At 41.9% G+C, this 17,162-nt stretch overlaps 1 protein-coding gene across 1 annotated transcript; it reads right to left on the minus strand.

Moving 5' to 3' along the window:
* Positions 1-651: 651 nt before the first annotated feature.
* Positions 652-4,778, minus strand: LOC146960092 (uncharacterized). The gene is made up of 2 exons (XM_085772623.1): positions 4,665-4,778; positions 652-4,474 (listed from the first exon to the last, which is right to left on the minus strand). The coding sequence occupies exons 1-2, from the start codon at positions 4,762-4,764 to the stop codon at positions 843-845; spliced, it is 3,732 nt and encodes a 1,243-aa protein (XP_085628749.1). The 5' UTR covers positions 4,765-4,778; the 3' UTR covers positions 652-842.
* Positions 4,779-17,162: the final 12,384 nt, after the last annotated feature.

Below are 17,162 nucleotides of genomic sequence, written 5' to 3' on the forward strand. Positions count from 1 at the left end.
GACAAATGTGTAAGTGAGATATATTCAGTGTTGATCAGTGATGTCAAAGTGGAGAATATATGTTCAGTGTTAGTTCTGGTGATGAGGTAACTGTGTGCAGCTTGGCAATCTCCAGACACAGGTTCAGCTTTATCTCATCACCAGTCAGTAAGACAATGGTGTTCTGTTTTATTTGTTAATCATTAAAGCAGAAGTGAGTGATCCGGTGTCCCGTGTTTTTCCGACCTGTTTTACCGGTGAAAGTCACTATAACGGCCACTCGTAACTTCCGACCGGTGAACTCGTACCAGATCGAACTGGTACCACTTCACGGTCGGAAAAATACGAATTTCCTTGAACGCACCATAACAGTCCTCGTCGCTACGTCACCACATTCACGGCGTTCCTTGGCTGCACACACAGCCCTGCATGCCGTTCTCTCTCCTCATTGGATAAAAACTGTAGGATACGATAAAAGTTTTCTCTTCGGCTCAGAGCAGAGCAGAGGGACTGAGAGACCCGTGTTTCAGTCCAAACACTCTATGTAAGTGATTGCTGTCGGAAGATATAACTATTTAAGACTTATATTAACACAAATATATCACTCACTTCTGCTTTAAGGCACAATATCAAACTCAGTTAGTAAAGGTAAATATTCATTGCATTAACATCTAAATCTAAATGGAAACAAAAAGGTGAAACTCATAATGTTTCATCATCACATTAGCCTCATCTCATTAGCAGGCATAGCTAACATGTTGGTACATAGAAACTAAAACTACTGCTCATCCACCACAGTCACACTGATGAACTGTTTTTACTGAAGGTTGTTTCACAGGTTCTGGTTTCAGAAGGTGTTCAAGTTATTTAAACCAACTGCGTGGATTGTTGAATATCCCCTTCACCTTGGACTTCATCTTCTCAAACACTGACTTCTCTTCTCCAGTCAGATCAACTCCCTCTGCCAACTTGTTCAGAAGAACTGCTCGCTCTCTGACACTGTGCAGCTCTTTGATTCGCTGCTGAAATCCAGGTTTGGCCTCGCGCTCCTCTGTCTGTATCAGGAGATCAATGTAATCTGGAGTAGACAACGGATCTGGACAGAGTGCAATCTCTCTTAAACGTTTCAGGCATTTCATTAATCTTTCCATCATTTCTATGATTTTCTTCTGCACCTGCTCATATTCTACTTCCAGATGTTTAATGATTTTCTCTTTGTTCATCTTCTGTCCCAGCGCCTCCTCATATTTCTTCTTCAGGTCCTGATACGTCTTCTTCACTGTTACACGTTTTGTGTCAATTCGGAATGAATTGTTGCGGTGGACGCTCCACACACACTTTCCCACACACACGGTGCACTTTTCATTTCTCATAGCAGCACACCCTTTTTTACCCTCGTCATTTGGTATCTGACATGGAAAATGGCAGGTGGAGTTGCAAGAGAGGCAGTTGGTGACATAGGTTCTTGGTGAAAGATCAATCTTTATCATAATTTCGTCCACTGTTTCATAATCAAAGTCCTTGTTCTCCTTCATGTGGGTCTCATGGTTTTTGAGTGCAGCTTTTGTCATGTTTATTTCCTCCAGTTTTGACAAACCATTTTGTATAATTGGCTGCACACCTTCAATAGTCGCCTCAAGTTGTTCACGCTCTTGGAGAACCTCCTTTGTCAGGGTCAGACTCTGGGGATCCATGCTGGATAGATGAGTGAAGAATGTCTTCATGCTGACTCTCCCCATTTTCCAGAACATGTGATCAAAGTCGTCCTCGTCAGCCTTGGCTCCTGTGTTTTTGGCAAAAAGCACAGAGTTGTTGAATTTGAAGTTGAGAACAGTGCCATCAGGGTTTGTAGCACATGGGATCTCAGCAGCTTCGATCGCCTTCAGGACTGGAGGCGTTTTACCATCAGCAAAAGTGACCAGAGCAACAATGTTTCTGGCAATGTCCTTCCCAAAAATGGAGAGGATGGCATCAAAGATGTACTTCTGTGTGTGTGTTAGACGAACTGACGCTGACGGAACTACAAAACACACTGCATTAATGCTGTCAATTCCACTTTTGACAGAGAAAAACTCTCTGATTTTGTCTGTGATTTTTTTGTCCTGTGTGATTCCTCTTGTGTCTCCATACCCTGGAGTGTCGATGATTGTGAGGGAGTATGGGACTTGGAAACCATCTCTGTGGTTGATCTGATAGGCTGTCACCTCTGAGGTCTGACTGCACGCTTGTGATTCTTGAGTTTCTTCATCTATCAGTTTAAATCTGTAGTTGTCCTCCCAGTCAACTCCTAGGATGTAGTTGATCATGCCGTTGATCAGGGTGGTCTTTCCAGATCCAGTGGCTCCAACAACCATGATGGTTTTGTTTGATGTGTTTTTGGCTGCTGTCCTTCCAAAAACCTTTTTGTTGAACTTACCATGTCCTGCCGGATTCAGATTTAAGAGGTAGACAGGTGGATCACCTGGGAAGAGAGTGAAGTCTGGGTTATCCACTGGTTCTTTCTTAGTTTTAATCTTGAGCTCTGCTCCAGGCCGACTCCGTCCAACACCAACATCTGTGCGCATCCTGATGGAATAGACTGTGTTGCGTTTAAGGTTCTTCAGAGTGAAAGTGTACACCTCCTCCCTGGTGTTTCTTCGCTGCCACTCACTGCTGTTCTCCTCCTTGAACTCAATAATGTAGCCTGCTACTGATTCACACATTTGGACAGACGGGGCGCTCCATGTCAGAGTGATTGAGTTTGCTTTCAATTGGGTGTCTCTTACCTGAGTTGGTGGACCAGCTGTTATGAGAGTCACAGCTGTGCAGATGTCACTGCTGACATTGTAGCTGAATTTGCCCACAGCTGTGACTCTGATCTCATACTCAGTGTTTGACCTGAGTCCTGACAGAGTCACTTTCTCCTGGTTCTTCTTGAGTGGTTCAGATGCCCACGGAGGGTTTCCTTCCTGTTTGATTCTGTGTTCTACTCTGTAGTCTACAGAGCCAGGATCTTGTTCAGCTGCTGCTCTCACTGTTATTGTGTCATATGAAACAGCAGCGGCTGTTGGGGTGGCAGGTTTTGATGGAGGGAAGTGGACTGGTTCATCTGATCCTTCTTCATATATGAAAATACCTGCCCCTGGATGATGTTTATCATATTTTGCTGCAGATATGAATCTGGTGTCATCACTGCTGTTCAACTTCTTGAGTTCTTTAAACAGTTGTAGTTGTTTCCTCATAGTCTGTCTGGTCTCAGTGGTGAGCCAGTCTGAGTCTCTGGTGGGTAGATCAGAGGATTCTCCAGCTGTGTCCATCATTCCTGCTGGTTTCAGGTGATTGGACAGTTTGACCAGGAAACTATCAGGCTGCTCTACTGAGGTAAATGAAAAGCACACAACATTTCTGAGGTTTAAATCAGACAAGAGGTCATCCAACTCATCATCCATCTTCACATCTAGTTCCTCCAGCTGCTTAAGGTAGGACTTCAGTGTGTCTGATTCCTTCCCCTTGGTTTTTAGCCACTGATCCAGGTCTTTACTGTTGAATGGTGACTTCTCGTGTGCCTTGAGGATCTCCTCCAGGACACTTTCCTCTTTCCCACCCCCTCGGATTGAAGGAAGCACTGACCCAAGCTTCTGCATGAAGTCATACTTGTAGTGTTTGCACATCTTCATCAAATCCTGAACCTTCTTTTCCATGGCAGGAAATGTTTTTGCTGCTGTGTCTCTCAGCAGGTCTCTGCATCTCATCTCTGTCTGGTTCAAACTCTCTATTGTTTCTGAAGAGTTTCTGATGAGAGCACTGCTGATGTCTCTCTGGAGTCTTGCTGCTCTTGAATCCAGCTTCACCAGAGGGTAGAGCCACACCCTGAGAGGAACAGCATGTTCTCCATCCCCTCCAAGCATATTAGGAAGGTTTCTGTAAACACTCACAGCATCACTGAAGGACGTTGGGTTGGAAGGTAACTTGAAGTCTCCATGAAACGTGCAGCTACATTTTTCAACTGCTGCTTTCTCTTCTTCGTTCATGTTGAAAGACACCTGACAATTAACACAGAGGAATTTCAGTTTATTGAACATGAGTTTCGCCTCCCCCTCCACTTGTTTCTTATCTTCCTCTGATGATGATTCTCTGTCAAACACAAAGTAAGCACCAGCTCCGTACAAGATGGCTGTGACCACATGAGTGGCAGTGTCGTCCTCAAACACATTAGGATGAGTCACCTGTTCACGACCCAGGTGAGCCATCGTTAATGATTCAAACCTTGTTGTTGTTTTATACTGAAGAGTCATGCGGGGTTGTTTGTCAGATTTCTTTGTGTCTTGGAAGTATTTTGCCGATCCATCCACATCTACCAGTCCTCCCAAGATGCTCAGCTTCAGAGAGCCAGAGATCTTTAATGAATTTGATTTCTCTTCAATTGAATCTGATGTGGTGACATTGAACTCAGTCTTATATTGATGTTGAACACTTGTATTACTTTTCAGGTGATCTGGATCCCACAGAGTTACACCTGTTGACACATTAATGACACAATGGTAAGTCAACAAAGACGTTGAATCTGAATTTGAATGTCTGTGATCCAAATGACACAAACCAGGTACTGAAGTGTTTGTTACAATAGTTTTGAAGCTGTATATTTATCCATGTATTCTTGTTAAGATTCACTGAGGCTCTCAGGGGTTAGGGTTAGCTATCCCTACCTGGAACAAGAAGGTCCCTCCTGTAGTCATACAGCATGCCAAGCTGGAATGGTCTTCCCAAGGCTGCAGTCACTATGGTCTCATCACCACGTGAGGCCATGTTGTTGCTAAATTTCAACTGGAAAACAAACAAACAAACAAACAACTTAATTATCAGCAGCTGAAACTAATTAAATTGTCCTAGAGTGCTTCAGACAGAGAAAGTAATGGGCTCTATGCACAGCTCCACCACTTCCTGAATTTAAGGCAGGTCCTTCATTTCCTGTCTTACATTATTGGACAAACTGATTAATCCAGGTGTGTCTGACCATTGTGACTACTCAGACACACCTGGATTAATCAGTGTGTCCAATAATGTAAGACAGGAAATGAAGGACCTGCCTTAAATTCAGGAAGTGGTGGAGCTGTGCATAGAGCCCATTGATTTCCAAAGAGAAACTCAGCACAGATGTCAGGACTGACTTCCTGTAGCATACCTTATTAAAAGGCGTTAGTCGTAGTCGGTCGGCAAACAAGCCACAATGTCCTTCTTGGATAGCAAATGGCGTAAACATACTCCTGAATATCTTAACAGTCATATCGAAATACCTGTGGTTCCTGTTCCTGTGAAATAATAACTAAAAATAATGTTTAAAGCAAAGAACAGATCATTACCAGAACAATTACAAAGCTTGTTTAAACTGGAGGAAGGGGACAACAGACTGAAGCTTGACTTTAAATATATATTTGCAAGGTTGAGCTTAAAACAAATGTGTATTTCTGTTGCAGGTGTAAAAGTATGGCATTCACAAAGCAAGGAATTGAAAAGTTGTACAAGTATGTCTCAGTTTAAGAAAATGTTTAAAAAAGAAAAGATAAGTATTTACAAAAAAGAAGAAGGAGAAAGAGAAAAAGAAGGGAAAAAAAGAAAAAGATAGATAGACGAGTGGTGTTTACCGTTATTTTGTTTGTTTGTTTGTTTGTTTTTTGTCATTGCTATGTTTCATTATCTTTAATATTTTGAAACAGAGAATAATATTGGTGTTGAAGTAAGCCATTTAAATTTGTAACAACAGAGAGGGGCAGGTATTATAAGTTTTTTCTTCATCCTGCTCCTTTTCATTCATGGTGAAAATGTGTACACTCCTATATGTGCAACTATGTGAGAACCATGAATGAAATAAATCAAAATGAAATGAAAAAATGAAATGAAAACTGCAACAGGAAGGCAGGACTTCCGCTGGATGGCTCGTTCTGGCCAATGAGAGGCTAATTGCAGCAGCAAACTTAATTTAGCTCAGACTACTCAACAACCAACCTCAAGCTACTTGTTGTTGCAAGTTGGATTTTCTTGCAGTGCAGACGGAAACAGATGAGAAGAAAACCTGCAACCTCGTACTGCACATATTGGCATATTAACCTCAGCTTCATCAAGAAGAAGATATATCTGGGCAACAAGTGAATCGAAGGCAACTGGACTTGTTTAGGTTCCGCCTCTTATCCAAAGGACTTTATCAGTATGTAACGCATTGGTCTGACTACTCACTAGTCTGAGAAAACAGTGGAGACAGACCCATGTATTTTACCTCTGTGGGGGTCACAAGATAAGAAACCATAGTTTCGTCTTGTTCAGTTGCATGTTCCTCACAAAGGAACGCCTCCAAGCCATTGGTTCAGGTATGTGACGACACATGGGTGAAAATCAAAACCCAAGATTTCCAGGCATTCTCTGAACACATCAACTCAGTGGACAAAAACATCAAGTTCACTAGAGAAGATGGTAAGGACAAGCACCTACATTTTTTGGATTGTGACATTAACTTTGGTGAAGACAGGAGCCTCCACATTGGGGTAGATAGGAAACCCACACACAGACCAATATCTTCTATTTGACTCACACCATCCACTGGAGCACAAACTGGGAGTTATCAGAACCCTGCTATCCGAGCTGGACTCTTGATAAAAGAGCAACATGCTCCAGAAAGAATACCAACTCTGAGGGTGCTGAGGAAATGAAAGACAAATGCAAAAACATAGTCATCCCATACGTGTCTGGGGTATCAGAGAAACTCAGGAGGATTTTTAACAAACATCAAATCCCTGTATGTTTCAAACCCAGCAACACACTCAGGTAAAAACTGGTACACCCAAAATACAGGGTACCACACACTCAAAACCAACAGAGACAGACGTCTTCATCACTCATTCTTCCTCATAGAACCATAGTGCTGTTGAGCCATGCATCCCTCCAACTCTCAGCAGTAACGACTTCCTAACTTTCTTTACCGAAAAGATTGCCAGTAATGGAGCACAGATTACAGTACCCATAGAAGCACCTCCCAGACTTGATGCACACTTGGACAGCTTCTCTCCCATCGACCTGTCAGACTTAACCTCTGCAATTACTTCTTCCAAGTCAGCCACTTGTCTGCTGGATCCCGTCCCGACAAGACTACCTAAGGATGTAGTTAACATTTCTATATTGAACCAAATCAGTCTTTCCCTAGTCACAGGCTACGTGCCACAGGCCTTTAAGGTGGCTGTCATTAACCCTTTACTTAAAAAAACCTTCTCTTGACCCAGATGTCCTAGCCAACTATCGGCCTATATTCAATCTCCCCTACATCTCTAAGATCCTTGAGAAGATTGTCCTGGAGCAGCTACATGAACATCTGCACAGCAACGAGCTCTTTGAAGCTTTCTAATGATCTTCTTGTAGCTTCAGACAGAGGTCTCGTCTCTGTACTTGTACTTTTGGACCTCCGTGCTGCATTCGACACCATCGACCACAGCATCCTGCTGCAGAGACTGGACCATGAAATTGGGATTAAAGGACCTGCCCTAAAATGGTTTAAGTCATACTTACCTGACAGGTTTCAATTTGTTAATGTTAATAATGACCATTCAGAGTACAGCAGAGTTACGCTATACCACAGAGTTCAGTCTTAGGGCCAATCCTCTTCATTCTTTACATGCTCCCATTAGGTGACATCATCCGGAAGCACTCAATCAATTTTCACTGTTATGCGGATGATACGCAACTCTACTTGTCCATGGAGCCAGATGACAGAAGCCGCCTCATCAATCTGCAAGACTGTCTGAAAGACATTAGATCCTGGATGTCCTCTAACTTCTTGCTACTGAATTCAGATAAAACTGAGGTCATTGTGTTTGGACCTAAACATCTCAGGGACACTTTCTCTAATCAGATCGCTACTCTAGATGGCATCACCCTGACCCTGAGTACAACCGCGAGGAACCTTGGAGTCATTTTTGACCAGGACCTTTCCTTTAGCTCCCACATAAAACATGTGACTAGGACCGCCTTCTTCCATCTGCGCAGTATCACTAAGATTAGGAATATCCTCTCCCAGAGTGATGTTGAGAAACTGGTGCATGCATTTATCACTTCTAGGCTAGACTACTGCAACTCTCTCCTGTCAGGATGTCCAAAAAACTCTCTAAAGAGTCTCCAGCTGGTCCAGAATGCCGCAGCAAGGGTTTTGACAGGAGTTAGGAAGAGAGAGCACATCTCTCCCACTTTAGCTTCTCTCCACTGGCTTCCTGTAGGATTTAGAATAGACTTCAAAATCCTTCTGCTGACTTATAAGGCTCTTAATGATAAAGCTCCGTCCTATCTGAAAGAACTAATCATTCCTCTCCTCTCGCATATTTTGAACTGTCATTATCATTATCTGTTGCACTTTGTAGTTTGGCCTTGGTGTCTCGCACACCGGAGCTCCATCTCTCTGCACCAACCGCCGCCTGCATCCCCCCCACTACCCCCCCTTTCCCCTGCTGTTAGACAGGTCTGCCCTCCCTTCCTATGAACCAGTCTGCCATCCAGTCCTCCCATTAAGCTGGTCTGCCCTCCCTTCCTATGAACCAGTCTGCCATCCAGTCCTCCCATTAAGCTGGTCTGCCCTCCCTTCCTATGAACCAGTCTGCCATCCAGTCCTCCCATTAAGCAGGTCTGCCCTCCCTTCCTATGAACCAGTCTGCCATCCAGTCCTCCCATTAAACTGGTCTGCCCTCCCTTCCTATGAACCAGTCTGCCATCCAGTCCTCCCATTAAGCTGGTCTGCCCTCCCTTCCCATGAACCAGTCTGCCATCCAGTCCTCCCATTAAACTGGTCTGCCCTCCCTTCCTATGAACCAGTCTGCCATCCAGTCCTCCATTAAGCTGGTCTGTCCTCTATGAACCAGTCTGCCATCCAGTCCTCCATTAAGCTGGTCTGTCCTCTATGAACCAGTCTGCCATCCAGTCCTCCCATTAAGCTGGTCTGTCCTCTATGAACCAGTCTGCCATCCAGTCCTCCCATTAAACTGGTCTGCCCTCCCTTCCTATGAACCAGTCTGCCATCCAGTCCTCCCATTAAGCTGGTCTGCTCTCCCTTCCTATGAACCAGTCTATGGCAAGCCGTTTGAGCATTTATTCCATATCCTTGATATCAGGCTTCAGTGTCATTCACTAGTTTGACTACTATCAGCACTAGTTGGATACCTGGCCACACTAGTTAGACATTTTGTCCAACTAGTTGAACAAAGAGTCTTACTAGTCACTCTTTTTCAGCAACTAGTGACACTTTTGTCAAGCTAGTAACAACATAAGCCTTACTAGTGAAGCCAGAAGCCACACTAGTGGCACCAAAATACAAACTATACAGCATTTTGACAGACTTGTGGCCCTCTGGGCTCAACTAGCAATGCTCAAAGTCTTACTAGTGAACTAGTGAGCTGCAAAAGTGCTGACTAGCTAACTAGTAGCGACAATTCACCTCACTAGTTTGCTAGTAAGCTCAAGTTATTTACACAAGTTACACTTGTAAGAGCCAAAATCATCACTAGTGTGACTAGATAGCGATTTGCCCCTTACTAGTTAAACTAAGAAAAGTCTCCTTGACCATACTAGTTAACTAGTGGGGCTTAAAATGTTTACTAGTTGAACTAGAGGAAGCTGAAATGCTCACTAGTTCAACTAGTAACACCTTATTGAGCTCACTAGTTAACTAGTGGGGCTTAAATGTTTACTAGTTGAAATAGTGATGCTGACATGCGCACTAGTCACACTATCTTTTTGACCTCACTAGTTAACTAGCAAAGCTAGACTCATTCCTAGTTGAACTAGTGGAAGCAAAAATGTCAACTAGTCACACTAGTAAGACCAAATGCAAATGAGGAGGTGGGTATAAAGTTAAATTGAGGCTTCCTATTTGTTCTCCAGTTCAAAATAAAAGATACCTGCGAATCAGGACTCAGAATTTTGTTATTACTCCACCCACTACTTTTAACTATTCAACATGTTGACCTGAGGAATGCAACTAGTTAACTAGTGGCATCATGCTTCATCTTACATGTTAACTTGTCAAGGCAAAACTGTGACTAGTCAAATAGCTGAGGTCTCGTTAGAGCCAACTAGTGATGCTAAAAATGCTTACTAGGTGACTAGTAGAATCCAAAATGTTTTCTAGTTACACAAGTAGAAGACAATTTGGCCTTACTAGTTAACTAGTGAAGTTCAAAACCTGCCACTAGTCAACTAGTAAGACCCAAATTGGCCACTAGTAACACTAGTTGTTGTCTTTTTGACGTTACTAGTCAACTAGTTACACATGTTCTCTTACTAGTTAACAAGTTAGATCCAAAAAGATTCACTAGTTGACTAGTGACACTCTTTCCGTGGCTCACTAGTTAACTAGGCGATGCTATTTGTTGTCACTAGTCAGATTCTGCACTGAGCATGTAAAGACTTTGACCAAACCTGTTGTAAGTTTGTCTTACATGTAAAGCTATTCTTTGAACTAGTAAGGACTTGCTCAGCACTATTGGGCAACTGTGCACAGCAAGTGAGACATTTCTTTTGCATGTAGGACTTTTTGTTGCACTAGTTGACATCTTCACCAAACAAGTAGATATCCTCATCTTACTAGTACAACAAAGCTGCTTAGTAGTTAACATTAGCACGTCACTAGTTAACTAGTGAATGCTGCTACTGACATACATGTTAAACAAGTGGTATTTTATCACAGTACTAGTTGTACTAGTAGGATGAACTTGATGACTAGTAAGCAGCTTTGTTGTACTAGTAAGATGAGGATATCTACTTGTTTGGTGAAGATGTCAACTAGTGCAACAAAAAGTCCTACATGCAAAAGAAATGTCTCACTTGCTGTGCACAGTTGCCCAATAGTGCTGAGCAAGTCCTTACTAGTTCAAAGAATAGCTTTACATGTAAGACAAACTTACAACAGGTTTGGTCAAAGTCTTTACATGCTCAGTGCAGAATCTGACTAGTGACAACAAATAGCATTGCCTAGTTAACTAGTGAGCCACGGAAAGAGTGTCACTAGTCAACTAGTGAATCTTTTTGGACCTAACTTGTTAACTAGTAAGAGAACATGTGTAACTAGTTGACTAGTAACGTCAAAAAGACAACAACTAGTGTTACTAGTGGCCAATTTGGGTCTTACTAGTCGACTAGTGGCAGGTTTTGAAACTCACTAGTTGACAAGTTAGGAAAAAAACACATACTAGTATAACTAGTACACATTATGTCTCTTACAAGTTAACTGGAGGAACTTCTTGAACCCTACTAGTTTGCAGGTGAAGTTAAAAATGTTGTCATGACTCTTACTTGTAGTTGGTGCCCATCACTAGTTAACATGCTAGATGAGACACACAGCCAGTAGAGTTGCAAGTGCCACTTAGAAGGCAACATGTTCCACTAGTAAACAGCATGCAAATGAATGGGCGGGATAAAGATTTTTATTGGTCAGTGTTCAAATGAGTGCTGAAAAGCCTTAAAGTGACAGCTCTGGATATTGACTTTGAGCGGCAGCGGTTGCAGGAGATGTTTTTTATTATTATTATAAAATGCAATTGCAATGCAATTAATTTAGAGGGCATGCTGTAAATGTAGTGCACATGAAAATCAAACAGATCTCTAACAGTTTGATTTAAAATAAATAAATTACACATCAAAAAAGAAAAACATTAATATGCAGCTGATATCATTTAACATACCATGAGTATTTATTAAACTGGTACTGGTGGCCTATTAGGTTTCTTCAGTTACTGTGCACTGCATATGGTCTGTTTTCAATCATGATAAACTTCAAAGTCATAGCGATAGTGGAGATTAAAAAATAAATCCAAGCAGGTGTTGCACTATGAGAACATTGACAGCCGCGAGCGATCACTTCAATCCTGACAAGAAGTCACACAAAGAAACACGAGTCGAGAGAATACAGTCAGTTTTCAAAATAAATCAATTTTCAAAATACATTTTGGAGAAATTAAGCCTCGAAGTTGTCTTGTTTTGGTTTGTTTTGAACCAGAAAAGCTCTAATACTATTGTAACATCACTTTGGCCCATAAATTCAGACAATGGTAGGCTACAATTAACCTCAGGACCACCCAGACTACTTCCTCAGTCATTATTAAGCAAATTTCTAGTATCATTTTGGAGAGATTATGCCTCAAAGTTGCATTTTTACCTTTTTCTAAACAAAAAACTGTAAAATTCAATGTAAAATAACTTTGGTCCATAAGTTCATAATGGTTTATGCTAGTAGCACTAGTGACACTAGTAGAACTACTGCAACTGGTAAACTAGTGTCACTAGCGCTACTAGTGACACTAGTAGAACTACTGCAACTGGTAAACTAGTGTCACTAGCGCTACTAGTGACACTAGTAGAACTACTGCAACTGGTAAACTAGTGTCACTAGCGCTACTAGTGACACTAGTGACACTAGTAGGACTATTGCAACTGGTAAACTAGTGTCACTAGCGCTACTAGTGACACTAGTAGAACTACTGCAACTGGTAAACTAGTGTCACTAGCGCTACTAGTGACACTAGTGACACTAGTAGAACTATTGCAACTGGTAAACTAGTGTCACTAGCGCTACTAGTGGCACTAGTGACACTAGTAGAACTATTGCAACTGGTAAACTAGTGTCACTAGCGCTACTAGTGGCACTAGTGACACTAGTAGAACTATTGCAACTGGTAAACTAGTGTCACTAGCGCTACTAGTGACACTAGTAGAACTACTGCAACTGGTAAACTAGTGTCACTAGCGCTACTAGTGACACTAGTGACACTAGTAGAACTATTGCAAATGGTAAACTAGTGTCACTAGCGCTACTAGTGACACTAGTAGAACTACTGCAACTGGTAAACTAGTGTCACTAGCGCTACTAGTGACACTAGTAGAACTATTGCAACTGGTAAACTAGTGTCACTAGCGCTACTAGTGGCACTAGTGACACTAGTAGAACTACTGCAACTGGTAAACTAGTGTCACTAGCGCTACTAGTGGCACTAGTGACACTAGTAGAACTACTGCAACTGGTAAACTAGTGTCACTAGCGCTACTAGTGACACTAGTAGAACTATTGCAACTGGTAAACTAGTGTCACTAGCGCTACTAGTGGCACTAGTGACACTAGTAGAACTATTGCAACTGGTAAACTAGTGTCACTAGCGCTACTAGTGACACTAGTAGAACTATTGCAACTGGTAAACTAGTGTCACTAGCGCTACTAGTGACACTAGTAGAACTACTGCAACTGGTAAACTAGTGTCACTAGCGCTACTAGTGACACTAGTGACACTAGTAGAACTATTGCAACTGGTAAACTAGTGTCACTAGCGCTACTAGTGACACTAGTGACACTAGTAGGACTATTGCAACTGGTAAACTAGTGTCACTAGCGCTACTAGTGACACTAGTAGAACTACTGCAACTGGTAAACTAGTGTCACTAGCGCTACTAGTGGCACTAGTGACACTAGTAGAACTACTGCAACTGGTAAACTAGTGTCACTAGCGCTACTAGTGACACTAGTGACACTAGTAGGACTATTGCAACTGGTAAACTAGTGTCACTAGCGCTACTAGTGGCACTAGTGACACTAGTAGAACTATTGCAACTGGTAAACTAGTGTCACTAGCGCTACTAGTGACACTAGTAGAACTATTGCAACTGGTAAACTAGTGTCACTAGCGCTACTAGTGACACTAGTAGAACTACTGCAACTGGTAAACTAGTGTCACTAGCGCTACTAGTGACACTAGTAGAACTACTGCAACTGGTAAACTAGTGTCACTAGCGCTACTAGTGACACTAGTAGAACTATTGCAACTGGTAAACTAGTGTCACTAGCGCTACTAGTGACACTAGTAGAACTACTGCAACTGGTAAACTAGTGTCACTAGCGCTACTAGTGACACTAGTAGAACTATTGCAACTGGTAAACTAGTGTCACTAGCGCTACTAGTGGCACTAGTGACACTAGTAGAACTACTGCAACTGGTAAACTAGTGTCACTAGCGCTACTAGTGGCACTAGTGACACTAGTAGAACTACTGCAACTGGTAAACTAGTGTCACTAGCGCTACTAGTGACACTAGTAGAACTATTGCAACTGGTAAACTAATGTCACTAGCGCTACTAGTGGCACTAGTGACACTAGTAGAACTACTGCAACTGGTAAACTAGTGTCACTAGCGCTACTAGTGACACTAGTAGAACTATTGCAACTGGTAAACTAGTGTCACTAGCGCTACTAGTGACACTAGTGACACTAGTAGGACTATTGCAACTGGTAAACTAGTGTCACTAGCGCTACTAGTGACACTAGTAGAACTACTGCAACTGGTAAACTAGTGTCACTAGCGCTACTAGTGGCACTAGTGACACTAGTAGAACTACTGCAACTGGTAAACTAGTGTCACTAGCGCTACTAGTGACACTAGTGACACTAGTAGGACTATTGCAACTGGTAAACTAGTGTCACTAGCGCTACTAGTGGCACTAGTGACACTAGTAGAACTATTGCAACTGGTAAACTAGTGTCACTAGCGCTACTAGTGACACTAGTAGAACTATTGCAACTGGTAAACTAGTGTCACTAGCGCTACTAGTGACACTAGTAGAACTACTGCAACTGGTAAACTAGTGTCACTAGCGCTACTAGTGACACTAGTGACACTAGTAGAACTATTGCAACTGGTAAACTAGTGTCACTAGCGCTACTAGTGACACTAGTGACACTAGTAGGACTATTGCAACTGGTAAACTAGTGTCACTAGCGCTACTAGTGACACTAGTAGAACTACTGCAACTGGTAAACTAGTGTCACTAGCGCTACTAGTGGCACTAGTGACACTAGTAGAACTACTGCAACTGGTAAAGTAGTGTCACTAGCGCAGGTGGGAGCAGCTGATGAAAAAACTTGTAGTTGAAGCTGTCACCTCAACATACCCTGTGGCTCTCACCTGTTTCCTCAAGTTGAAACTCCCCAGCCACTGTTCCAACTTCCATCAGTAGATGGCCCTCCGTTAGTTCAGGCTTTAATGGGCTTGTGTAGGTGATCTCATGATTAACATTCATGATTAGGCTAACTGATTAACATGATTAAATTACATTAACTATTGAGTTACAGAGGTTTTGCCATCTTTCTTACATCCAGTTCTCTGGCAGCTTGTCCTACTAAATATGATGTGGATTGAGTTGGTGTTTGTCAGTATACTGTAATGTATGTGTAGCAAATCACTTTGTTTAATGATTGCTGTTTAATTTTTTGTCCACAAGAGGGCAGCCTGCTACTGCTAAAATTGTTAAAAATGTTAAAATCTTAAAAACTGCTAGTTATTACTGTACGATTCTACTTCAGACTGATAGTACTCGACCTGAAGATGACATCCATAAAAAATCAGACCAATCTGATGTAGAATTTCAGAATAAGTAGCAGTTCTTTTTAAATGCTAGTGTAAATGTACACAAAGCACTTCAAAAATTGACCATTTAAAAGAGATTTATTCTGAAATTCCACATCAGACTGGTCTGATTCTTTCAGGATGCCATCTTTAGGTCGAGTAGTATCAATCTGAAGTGGAATGGTGCAGTAATTACTAGCAGTTTTTTTCAATGCTACTATACACAAAAACTTCAAAAATATGACATTTCAGAGTGCTTTTATTCTGAAATCCACATATAATTGGTCTGATTTTTTATTGATGCCTTCTTCAGGTCGAGTAGTATCAGTCTGAAGTGGAATGGTACAGTAATAACTAGCATTTTTTTTTAGAACAATACTGTAAATATACACAAACTTCAAAAATATGATATTTCAGAGGGCTTTTATTCTGAAATTCCACATCAGATTTGTCTGATTTTTTTTGGATGTCATCTTTAGGTCGAGCAGTATCAATCTGAAGTGGAATGGTACAGTAATAACTAGCAGTTTTTTTTTCTTCGAAATGATACTGTAGTCTAAATGTAGGCTACACAAATGCATTGTTTAAGGCTTTTATTTTGAAAGGCTGGATTTTATTATGAAATACGACGTCAGTCGTTGCGGGCCGGGGTCATCGCTTTTATTTCACGGACACTTTCTAGCTTTTGCCGTAATGTGCCGTAGAACAACGTGTGGGCTGGCTTGACCAAAGATTTCAAAGTGTGGGCTGGCTTGACTTCAGTAGAATAACAGCACAGGTGCCGCCTTTTCAGGTTTCCAGTCGTAGACCTACGACCCCTACGACTAGAGGTGACACTAGTCGTATTACTGCAAATGGTCAACTAGTAGCACTAGTAACAGTAGTTTACCAGTTGCAAGTGTTACTAGTGCCACTAGTAGCACTAGTGACAATAGTTTGCTAGTTGCAAATGTTACTAGTGCCACTAGTAGCACTAGTAACAGTAGTTTACTAGTTGCAAATGTTACTAGTGCCACTAGTAGCACTATAACACTAGTTTACTAGTTGCAAATGTTACTAGTGCCACTAGTAGCACTAGTAACAGTAGTTTAGCAGTTGCAAGTGTTACTAGTGCCACTAGTAGCACTAGTAACAGTAGTCTAGCAGTTGCAAGTGTTACTAGTGCCACTAGTAGCCCTAGTAACAGTAGTCTAGCAGTTGCAAGTGTTACTAGTGCCACTAGTAGCACTAGTAACAGTAGTCTAGCAGTTGCAAGTGTTACTAGTGCCACTAGTAGCACTAGTAACACTAGTTTACTAGTTGCAAATGTTACTAGTGCCACTAGTAGCACTAGTAACAGTAGTTTAGCAGTTGCAAGTGTTACTAGTGCCACTAGTAGCACTAGTAACAGTAGTCTAGCAGTTGCAAGTGTTACTAGTGCCACTAGTAGCACTAGTAACAGTAGTTTAGCAGTTGCAAGTGTTACTAGTGCCACTAGTAGCACTAGTAACAGTAGTCTAGCAGTTAGTAGCACTAGTAACAGTAGTCTAGCAGTTGCAAGTGTTACTAGTGCCACTAGTAGCACTAGTAACAGTAGTCTAGCAGTTGCAAGTGTTACTAGTGCCACTAGTAGCACTAGTAACACTAGTTTACTAGTTGCAAATGTTACTAGTGCCACTAGTAGCACTAGTAACAGTAGTTTAGCAGTTGCAAGTGTTACTAGTGCCACTAGTAGCACTAGTAACAGTAGTCTAGCAGTTGCAAGTGTTACTAGTGCCACTAGTAGCACTAGTAACAGTAGTTTAGCAGTTG

Source organism: Trachurus japonicus, unplaced genomic scaffold (genome assembly GCF_045865225.1).
Source record: "Trachurus japonicus isolate A0001 unplaced genomic scaffold, Traja_1.0 AP030723.1".
Taxonomy (NCBI): Eukaryota; Metazoa; Chordata; class Actinopteri; order Carangiformes; family Carangidae; genus Trachurus; species Trachurus japonicus.